The sequence below is a fragment of the Portunus trituberculatus genome, chromosome 17, assembly GCF_017591435.1.
Source record: "Portunus trituberculatus isolate SZX2019 chromosome 17, ASM1759143v1, whole genome shotgun sequence".
NCBI lineage: Eukaryota > Metazoa > Arthropoda > Malacostraca > Decapoda > Portunidae > Portunus > Portunus trituberculatus.
In genome coordinates, this window is record NC_059271.1 from 17,240,793 (window position 1) to 17,251,942 (window position 11,150).

Here is an 11,150-nt window from a genome sequence, read left to right on the forward strand (position 1 = left end):
GTTTACTAAAATGGATGGAAGACTTTTGGTAGGAAGAGAAATGAGAACAATAATTAAGGACAGACCATCAGAATGGGGATTGGTGGAGAGTGGAGTTCCACAGGGATCAGTGTTGGCACCAGTAATGTTCGGTCTACATAAATGACATGGTGGATGGGGTGTCCAGTTATGTGAGCCTATTTGCAGACGATGCAAAATTGTTAAGAAAAGTGAGATGTGACAAAGATTGCGAACTACTCCAGGAAGACTTGGACAGAATATGGAAATGGAGCTGTACATGGCAAATGGAGTTCAACACGACAAAATGCAAGAAAATAGAGTTTGGCAAGAGTGAAAGAAGAATCAGGAGTATGTACAAGATAGGAAATGAAGACATAAAACCAGTCATGAAGAAAAGACCTTGGGGTGACAATTACCAATGACCTATCGCCAGAGAGACATATAAACAAAATAATTGGAGAAGTATTGAACTTATTGAGGAACATAAGAGTGGCGTTCAGATATTTAGATGAAGAAATGATGAAGAAAATAATTACTGCAATGATAAGACCGAGGCTTGAATATGCAACAATACAGTGGGCTCGAACTTAAAGAAACACATAAGGAAACTAGAGAAAGTACAGAGGCTGCAACAAAATGGTGCCTGACTTAAGAGATTTGACTTATGAAGACAGACTGAAAAGAATGCAACTTCCGACCCTGGAAAACAGAAGAGAAAGAGGAGACCTGATAGCAATATACAGAGTGATGATTGGCATGGAAAAATGGATAGGGAAGATCTGTGTATGTGGAATGAAAGAATGTCGAGAGGGCATGGTAAAAAACTAAAATGGCCACTTATAGGAGAGATGTGAAAAATATAGCTTCCCTCATAGAAGGGTGGAAGCATGGAATAGTTTAGACGTGGAAGTGGTCAACGCAAGGAATATTCATGATTTTAAGAAAAAGCTGGACATTAATAGATATGGAGACGGGACAACACGAGCATAGCTCTTTTCCCGTATGTTACAATTAGGTAAATACAATTAGGTAAATACACACACACACACACACACACACACACACACACACACACACACACACACACACACAAGCTAATTAAAGTGAATTGCGAAAAATGTGGAGAATCTCTAGGAAAAGTGATGGAGAAGCAGGCTGAATGGAAAAAAAAGTCAGGAAGTGGAAAGAAAGGAGGTAAATTACAAAGTTGCAAGTCTGGAAAAGGAAATCAAAGAGTCTGGGGAGAAAACTTTGGGCCTTGCTGAAATTATAGATCAACAGATCATAGAAGAGAAGATAGCTGAGAAAGTGGTGAAGGTTATTAAGTCAAATGAGACATTGGTGAGGGAAACTGTAGACAAAAGAGATGTGTGGTGATATTTGGTGTGGAGGAGGATAAGACACCGAGTAAAATGGAGAGAGAGAAAACATAAAAAGGTGATAAATAATATCATTAATGTGGTGCAGGAGGAGGAAAAGACCTAGTACAAGAAATAGAGGACTTCCATAGAATTGGAAAGTTCACAAGAGAAGGTATGAGGCCAATAAGAATCAAACTTAAGTCACAAAAGGATGTAGATGAATTGGTGGAGAAGTCATGGAGGCTAGCCCAGCAGGAAACAACAAGGAAGATTTGGTTGAGAAGAGATCTCGGTGAAAAGGAAAGAGAAATGTTAAATGAGTTGAGAAAGGAGGCTTTGAAAAAAATGAAGAGAGGACAGAAGAGGAGAAGAAAGAGTTTTTCTGGAGAATCTTGGATATGAGACTGAGGAAGTGGTTCATAACCCAGAAAAGTACAGCAAGAAAGGACTAAAGAAACTTACATATGAGCGAAATGTAATGTATTCCAACATAAATGGAGTGATATCGGGATTTTAGAACTCAACGATTACTTGAGGGACAAGAACCCAGATATTGTGGGTCTTACTGAAACAAAACTGAGAGAGGAGAAGACCTGATGATGGTTGGAGAAGGAAATATAATGTTTGGAAAAGAAATAGAGTAGGTAAGATGGGAGGAGGAGTGATGTTGCTGGTTAAAAAGATATAAAGGTGGATCAAGTGAAAAAGGTATGGGAAAGGCAGAAGTGCTAAAGATCAGAGCAGAAACTAATGAAGGAAAAAGAGGCACTACATAGTGGTGTACGTACCACCTAAGACAAATGCATGGTCAGTACAGGAATATGAAGAAATGATAAGTGATACAGGAACATGTCTGGAAGAAATGTTGGGTGGCTGTGAACGAACTATAATGATGGGAGATTTTAATTGTAAAGAGGTGTGTTGGGAGGACTGGTCAATGGAAGGATCAGAGACAACATGGGAAATACACTATTGACACTGGCAATGGAAAATGTGTTAACTCAGTGGGTCAAAGAAGATACTAGGTTTGGAGGAGAGGGAGCATCGTCAAGACTGGACTTGGTCTTTAGTACAGAGCCAATGGTCATTGAGGAGATGAGGGTGGAGTGCCCTTTAGCAAAGAGTGATCATGCAGTTTTGGAGTTCAAGGTGATAGACGAAGAGAAATCTAGAAGAAATGAAGAATATAAAGTGGGAAGATGGAATTATGCCAAGACAGATTTTGGAAACCTAAAGAAATTCTTTCAAGAGACAAATTGGATGAAATTCAAGAGTGCTAAGGAGCAAATGAAAAGTGGAAGGAATTTATAAAAATATACAAAGAAGGTGAGAAAAATTTGTACCAATAAGACAACATAGAGAAGTTGGAAAGCAGGACTGGTTTAACGATAGATGTGAAAAGGCTAGAACAAGAAAAGAGGATGCATGGAAGAGGTGGAGAAGGAAAAGACGGATTAAGCAGTGGGAAAGTTACAAAAGAGCAAGAAATGAATATGTGTTGATTAGAAGAGAAGAAAGAAAGAAACAAGAAAAGGATATAATTGATAAATGTAAAGACCAACCAAGGCTTTTTACAGACATGTGAACAACAACATCAAAAATAGAGAAAGTATTGAAAGTTTAGAAGTAAATGGAGTATGCAGTGAAGATCCCAGGAAATGGCAGAGGCTATGAATGGATGCTTTCGGAAGGTATTCACAAAGGAGACTGCTTTTGACAAACCACTGGTAATGGAACAGAAAGGGATTATGAAGGAGTTTCAAGTAACTGTGGAGGAGATCAAGAACATGATGGGGAGTTTAGAAGTGAGAAAAGCTGTGGGACCTGATGGGGTATCAGGATGGATTTTAAGAGAATGCAGGAGCAACTGGCAGAAAAAGTTTGTGAAGTAATTGATGCCTCATTAAGGGAAGGTGTAGTGCCCCAAGACTGGAAAAGAGCTAACATTGTCCCAATCTATAAATCAGGTAACAAGAGAGACCCATTGAACTATAGACCAGTGTCACTTACAAGTGTGGTAGCTAAGATGTGTGAGAGGGTGGTGAAGAATAGATGGACAGACTTCTTGGAGAAAAATGACATACTTTGTGAGTGTCAATTTGGTTTTAGAAAAGGGCGTTCATGCACGACAAACCTGATATGTTACTATTCGAGGGTGATAGATGTAATACAGGAAAGAGATGGTTGGGCTGATGGAATATATCTGGATTTAAAAAGGCCTTTGATAAGGTACCACACCAGAGACTGATCTGGAAACTTGAAATGGTAGGAGGAGTGCATGGCAGTTTACTAAAATGGATGGAAGACTTTTGGTAGGAAGAGAAATGAGAACAATAATTAAGGACAGACCATCAGAATGGGGATTGGTGGAGAGTGGAGTTCCACAGGGATCAGTGTTGGCACCAGTAATGTTCGCGGTCTACATAAATGACATGGTGGATGGGGTGTCCAGTTATGTGAGCCTATTTGCAGACGATGCAAAATTGTTAAGAAAAGTGAGATGTGACAAAGATTGCGAACTACTCCAGGAAGACTTGGACAGAATATGGAAATGGAGCTGTACATGGCAAATGGAGTTCAACACGACAAAATGCAAGAAAATAGAGTTTGGCAAGAGTGAAAGAAGAATCAGGAGTATGTACAAGATAGGAAATGAAGACATAAAACCAGTCATGAAGAAAAGACCTTGGGGTGACAATTACCAATGACCTATCGCCAGAGAGACATATAAACAAAATAATTGGAGAAGTATTGAACTTATTGAGGAACATAAGAGTGGCGTTCAGATATCTAGATGAAGAAATGATGAAGAAAATAATTACTGCAATGATAAGACCGAGGCTTGAATATGCAACAATACAGTGGGCTCCGAACTTAAAGAAACACATAAGGAAACTAGAGAAAGTACAGAGGGCTGCAACGAAAATGGTGCCTGACTTAAGAGATTTGACTTATGAAGACAGACTGAAAAGAATGCAACTTCCAACCCTGGAAAACAGAAGAGAAAGGGAGACCTGATAGCAATATACAGAGTGATGATTGGCATGGAAAAATGGATAGGGAAGATCTGTGTATGTGGAATGGAAGAATGTCGAGAGGGCATGGGAAAAACTAAAATGGCCACTTATAGGAGAGATGTGAAAAATATAGCTTCCTCATAGAAGGGTGGAAGCATGGAATAGTTTAGACGTGGAAGTGGTCAACGCAAGGAATATTCATGATTTTAAGAAAAAGCTGGACATTAATAGATATGGAGACGGGACAACACGAGCATAGCTCTTTTCCCGTATGTTACAATTAGGTAAATACAATTACACACACACACACACACACACACACACACACACACACAATCTGTTTGCAGACAATGCAACACTGTGCAGAGTTATAAGGCAAAAAAAGGATTGTGAAATACTGCAAGAAGACCTAAATTAGATCTGGGAATGGAGTAAAAATTGGGAGATAGAATTCAATGTAGACAAAAGCCATGTCATGGAAATGGGAAAGAGTGAAAGATGACCAGTGGGAATCTATAAGATGGGAGATGGAGTAGTACTGGAGAAAGTAAAAAAGGAAAAGGATTTGGGAGTGACGATAGAAGAAAATAATCAACCGGCAAGCCATATTGATAGAATTTTCAGAGACTGTGCAGAGTTATAAAGCAAAAAGAGGATTGTGAAATACTGCAAGAAGACCTAAATAAGATCTGGGAATGGAGTAAAAAGTGGGAGATGGAATTCAATGTGGACAAGATATGTCATGGAAATGGGAAAGAGTGAAAGACGACCAGTGGGAATCTATAAGATGGGAGATGGAGTAGAACTGGAGAAAGTAAAAAAGGGAAAAGGATTTGGGAGTGACGATGGAAGAAAATAATCAACCGGCAAGCCATATTGATAGAATTTTCAGAGAGACATATAATTTGCTAAGGAATATTGGAATAGCATTTCACTAAATGGACAAAGAAATAATGAAGAAACTGATAAGTACTATAATAAGACCCAGATTGGAATATGCAGGAGTAGTGTGGACCCCTCACAAAAAGAAACACATAAGGAAGCTGGAGAGACTATGAAAAATGGCTACAAGAATGGTTCCAGAATTTGAAGGGATGACATATGAGGAGAGACTAAAGGCTATGGATCTACCAACCCTGGAACAAAGAAGGGAGAGAGGGGATCTGATACAAGTTTACAAATTGATCAATGGAATGGACCAAGTGGATAATGAGAAACTGATCCTGAGAGAAGAATATGACATTCGAAGCACAAGATCGCATAGTAAAAAGCTGAGAAAGGGAAGATGTCTGAGAGATGTTAAAAAATATAGTTTCCCGCAAAGATGTATTGAGACGTGGAATAGTTTGAATGAAGAAGTAGTGTCCGCAACGAGTGCGTACTTTTAAAGTAAGATTGGATAAGTGTAGATATGGAGACGGGGCCACACAAGCATAAAGCCCAGGCCCTGTAAAACTACAACTAGGTAAATGTAACTAGGTAAATACACAATACACTAAAGGCTATGGATCTACCAACCCTGGAACAAAGAAGGGAGAGAGGGGATCTGATACAAGTTTACAAATTGATCAATGGAATGGACCAAGTGGATAATGAGAAACTGATCCTGAGAGAAGAATATGACATTCGAAGCACAAGATCGCATAGTAAAAAGCTGAGAAAGGGAAGATGTCTGAGAGATGTTAAAAAATATAGTTTCCCGCAAAGATGTATTGAGACGTGGAATAGTTTGAATGAAGAAGTAGTGTCCGCAACGAGTGCGTACTTTTAAAGTAAGATTGGATAAGTGTAGATATGGAGACGGGGCCACACAAGCATAAAGCCCAGGCCCTGTAAAACTACAACTAGGTAAATGTAACTAGGTAAATACACAATACACTTAACCCTTGGCTATCGCACCCAATTGGGGCCGCAATAGCATCCCTATAGCCGAAAACGCAATAGCCAAACTGATCTTGGCGGAAGGCGGTTTTGGCCAATGAGCGCTCAGATATCCCATGACATCATGGCTGGGCGCGCGATAGCAGGCATCTGAGGTCGCGATAATGAAATTTTAGCAGCTTTTCATGGGTGCGTGATAGCAATAAAACGCGATAGCGGAAGTTGCGATAGCCGAGGGTTGACTGTAATCATGTTTTTGTAGGTTGAAATCATGGGAAAGATGGAGGTGGAGGAGTTCACTGGATGGTAGCTGCTTTAGTCTGCTTTCAATTAAAACTAACATGTGTAGGTCCTGAATGGAGTTAATAACAGCACTGTCATGTTTATTCTACCAAAATCTGCCAAATGCTTCCCAAAAATATGCCAAATTATGTCAACTTGTCCACTATGATATTTTTATACATTATTTGAAAATTGTGAGAAATGAAAATATGTGATCACAGATTTGTTTAGTTTATTTCAGAGAATCAAATGTTAAAAGGAAAGGTTTGTGATGAAAAGAATGAAAAAAATAGATACAGTTTACCTTATTAGAAAATTATTCTTAAAAATTGCCAAAAATTTTGTAAGGCCAAAATTGAGAATGTGTGACCAAAATTTATTTAGTATATCTCAGAGAATCAAATGTGATTGTGTTAGCTAGTAAGTAATTGAGTGAGTCAAATAAAAAAATAGTGACCACAACACATATATAATATCTATTTTTTGGAGGATGAGTAAGACCTAAATCAAGAGCAAAAAACTAAATATATTAATAAGTGAACAAATACATATGTTGATATGCCACTAGTCCCAAAATTACTGCAAGATCTATCTATCTATATACCAGGTTAGTAATCTCACATAGGGTGATCCACAAAAAAACCACTTCAAGGCAACAATTAAAAGATATGAAAATATCAATAACAGAAAGATTGTAAGAGTAATGACAATAATGATGATTGAGTTATGCTATCTTTTAAATCAGTACTTCCTTTCCTTTTACCTGGCTGGCAGTCTTCAATGCAGGTTGACTCTTCCACAATTGGCTGATCCTCAGTGGTGGTGATGGACCAGGAGTACTCCATGTCACTGTGGCAGTATTCTGAGCAGATGGTAAGCAAGGCTACCCGGGCTGAGGGATTAACCAAGATGCCAGAGAAGATTGGCCTGCAGCTTTTCTCATCAGCACATCTGTAGGCACCAAGAAGTATAAGGGCAGCACATAGAGCTTCCCTTAATTGATATATATCGAGAACTCTACATTACCATAGTTCTGTGATTTTACCTGAATTAAAAAAAAATCTGTATTACACATTTGTACATGTGGCTCCCACATACCTGTGACCCTTTCTTCACTTACTATATACTATTTACATGTATAGTGAGTTATTGACTAGCTATAATTTAGGTCAGGGATTCTCAACGTTGTCGCCCATGACCTGTTCTCATGAATATTATAAAAATCTAGTACAGTATTTAAAAAATGAAAGATTTAAAAAAAATTATGAAATGCTTACTTTCATATGTGAAAAGTGTAATTTGTTTTTATTTCAATGTAGTACATGATTTATTTATAAAAAAAATGTAGGCCAGTGCTTACTTTCATAAGTACAAATATATTATAAATAAAGTGTTCTAAAAACGGTCTATAATAATTGTAATATGATTACACCTCTCTGAAGGGCAGTGTGCTATAAGTGTTTAAGGATGATACCTATGGGCTATGGTTACAAAAATGTTGAAAACCATTGGTCAAAGCTATAGTTGAATTGCTGCAAGAGAATAGACACACAAGCAAAAATGACAGACCCAAACTCACTTTATATCTATGGAAGGAGGAGGATTTTGCAGGACATCAACAGACACTCGGGACACAGCAAAACGCGTGTCCTTCTCTATCAACACTTGAATTTCATAAGTTGTATCAGCATGAGTGAAGGAGGAGGTGTCAAGGTGCAGGGTGCCAACCATGTAATCAAGTGAACCTGTGTAAGGTAAGGAATGTGAGCAGCCTTGCTTCATAAGATTTCCATGCCTCATATCTGAAAAATTTTTCATGACATGACAATAAGACATTGAAAAAATTATTCATGAATCCCCGTGAAACTAAATGAAGACTGCTGTCTTCAATGAATAACATATAATTTGTAAATTTGATCTGATCCTCATGACTTCCACTTTAAAAGATGAAAACAGTTATAAAACTAAAATATATTTTATTTTCAAATAATTAATCAGTAGTTAAAAAAGAATTTCAATGTTGATTTTTTAAACATATCACATCAAAACTCGTCCTGACATGATCACCTGGTCCCTTGCCAAAACAGCCTCCTTCTCCTCCTGTTGTGTCAGAAAGTGGTTCAGGAATAGAGTGACTGTTGTATGTCTGGGGACGATCTTCAACTGTTGAGTACTCAGGGTCAGCAAGAGTACGGCAGAACCACGTGTAGGTGAAATTCTAGACACAAAATGTATGGCAAAGGAAGAAATGCACAGTGACATGTGAAAGAAATTAAACTTAATGAAGTAAAGTAAAAAAATTTCTGTCTTCACAGCTCTTACCAAGTTATATACTAACACCATGATCTATTCTTCTTTCTTTCCTTGTATAAATCTCATTAATTTACTTGATATGTCTAAGAATAGTGAAATGAGACACTGTGGACTCACAACATACCTTGTCATCTGGCCAGTCTGGGTCCAGTGAGTACTGATGAGGGTCCAGTACAAGGGAAGTGCCAAATCCTCGGCTCACCTTAGACATGCCACCCTTGATGATCATTGCCTGTAGTGGCGTCTTTATTATCTGATTGAAAAACGAAACAGTATGCTGAACTTCCCTATTTCATTACATCCTTCTTTCCTTTATATAAGATTCTTGCTTTATTCACATTATACTGCAACTACTCCATATAATACAAAGATAGAGAAGCAATGGAAGCTTTAGTATGTACATACAGTCACGTAAGTAGAAGCAGTTCTAAAGAGGGGGAAGACTTTGGATGCAAGAAGCTGGAGTTTATATGTGAAGAGGTAAGTTCCATAATCAAGAAAATTGCCAGGAAGAGCAAGCTCTGAGAAGTTCCAGGAGGGTATGAATCCTTCAACAAGGACATCTTCCACGGGGATTCCTCCATCTCCCTCCACTCTAGTTATGGTCCATGATTTCCTGGAGAATTGCATTAAAGAAATAAAGAGCAGCAACTCTCAAATAAAAATGTACATCAGATAATTGTCACAAATAGTTTGATAAATAATTACTTAGATAAATATTAAAAAATCAATAAACTACTAGAATATTACTATGGTAAATGTCTAAATGATAAAACTTTCTTCCTGCCTCACTCACATGGTAGACACGGTTCCATTACATTCAACATTAGCCTCTGACATCACTCTGAGTGGCCTGGAACGCATGAAAGTTGGGGCTTCCAAGGGAGACGACACACCATTGGGTAGCCACACCTCCGGGGCATTGCAGGGCAGATAGGCAACAACCACTGGCAGCCGCTGTCTCAGAGTAATGAGTAGGTCCTCCACCACCACTGATACATTATATAAGGACTCACTCCTGTGCAATGAAAGGAGAGGTAATCTGATATGCTATCTTTATAATGGACAAATACGAAAGGAAAAAAAAGTTCAGAAGTAGATTAGAAAATAAATGATGTCAGAATCTGAGATATAAAGATGCATTTCTGGTAACGAGAGAGAGAGAGAGAGAGAGAGAGAGAGAGAGAGAGAGAGAGAGAGAGAGAGAGAGAGAGAGAGAGAGAGAGAGAGAGAGAGAGAGGAGCACATTATCACATGCTGTCAGGAGGTAGATAAGTCCTAAATACCCAACACAATTGAGTTCCTTTCTTCATATTATTTTCGAATATTTATAATGCTTAAGTGGAGGAAATGGGGTCTTCTCGGTCAATCTTAGTTTCCACATCTACATTTCCAAGATAGAAGAGAAGAACACCAGCAAGGATCTTGCTCTCTTTCATGCTCACTCATAGATGTGTGTAAAGTTGAACGGGTTAGTGAGTGGACCATCTCGATAAGCTGCTGTTGGGTACTTGGACTGGCAGAGCGAGGCTGTGCCATACACCTCTTCAGGCAACCCATCATTGAAGTCAATGATGAGGCAGGTGATGGGATGGAACATCTCCAAGGATACACTGAATATTTTGGTCTGATTCTGTTGAATAAATTTGAGTTATATTAGTATGCTATTATATTTTATCTAAGTACAGTACATTTCTTTTGACAATAACACTTTTATGAATGTTCTATAAAGAAGTGTGTAATTCGCAAGGGCTTAATCATAAGCATAGCTGCAACCACTAGTTGTAGCCTCTCAGTGCAAGCTCAGAGCTCAGCATTACTGATCTTTGGGTAAGACTGACCTCACACACCACACACCCTCTCCCTCTGGTCAAGGGAGACAGTAACTGTCCTGCTAGTCAGTGGAAGAATTCCAGAGGTGACCAGCCAGTAGTAGGGTTCAAACCCAGAAGTTTGAACACATTTTAGTTCCATGGTTCGAACCTATGCCAGCCATGGCAGCCAATTCAGACTTGGCCCCTTTACCACTGATCTACAGTCAACACCCAGTCATAGTGCCTCAGAAACCGTGCCATCACTTTGAGTGCAAAACAAATCATTCTCAAAAATAAGGGATCAAATACTCCAATACTCATGGTTCAGGCAAATGACCTTCAGACACTCTGCATGTGTTGTTATGTCAACGTGAGTCATTTCCTCATACAGACATCACTCATGTGCTTTTTCCAATTGAGTGCACATTGCTTTTCTGTCTCATGTGTGACAATGTGACCAAGGAAAGAGCTAATAGAAGAAC

At 38.7% G+C, this 11,150-nt stretch overlaps 1 protein-coding gene across 1 annotated transcript in view; it reads right to left on the bottom strand.

Moving 5' to 3' along the window:
* LOC123504874 (sperm receptor for egg jelly-like) overlaps nucleotides 1–10,293 on the bottom strand; it is a 31,988-nt gene extending 21,695 nt beyond the window's left edge. The window contains exons 1-7 of the mRNA XM_045255780.1: nucleotides 10,243–10,293; nucleotides 9,651–9,904; nucleotides 9,260–9,470; nucleotides 8,979–9,107; nucleotides 8,609–8,759; nucleotides 8,121–8,286; nucleotides 7,305–7,492 (exon numbers count right to left, since the gene is read on the bottom strand). Coding sequence (XP_045111715.1) covers nucleotides 7,305–7,492; nucleotides 8,121–8,286; nucleotides 8,609–8,759; nucleotides 8,979–9,107; nucleotides 9,260–9,470; nucleotides 9,651–9,904; nucleotides 10,243–10,293 — 1,150 coding nt within the window. The remainder of the gene's footprint in view (nucleotides 1–7,304; nucleotides 7,493–8,120; nucleotides 8,287–8,608; nucleotides 8,760–8,978; nucleotides 9,108–9,259; nucleotides 9,471–9,650; nucleotides 9,905–10,242) is intronic.
* Between the last annotated feature and the right edge of the window lie 857 nt (nucleotides 10,294–11,150).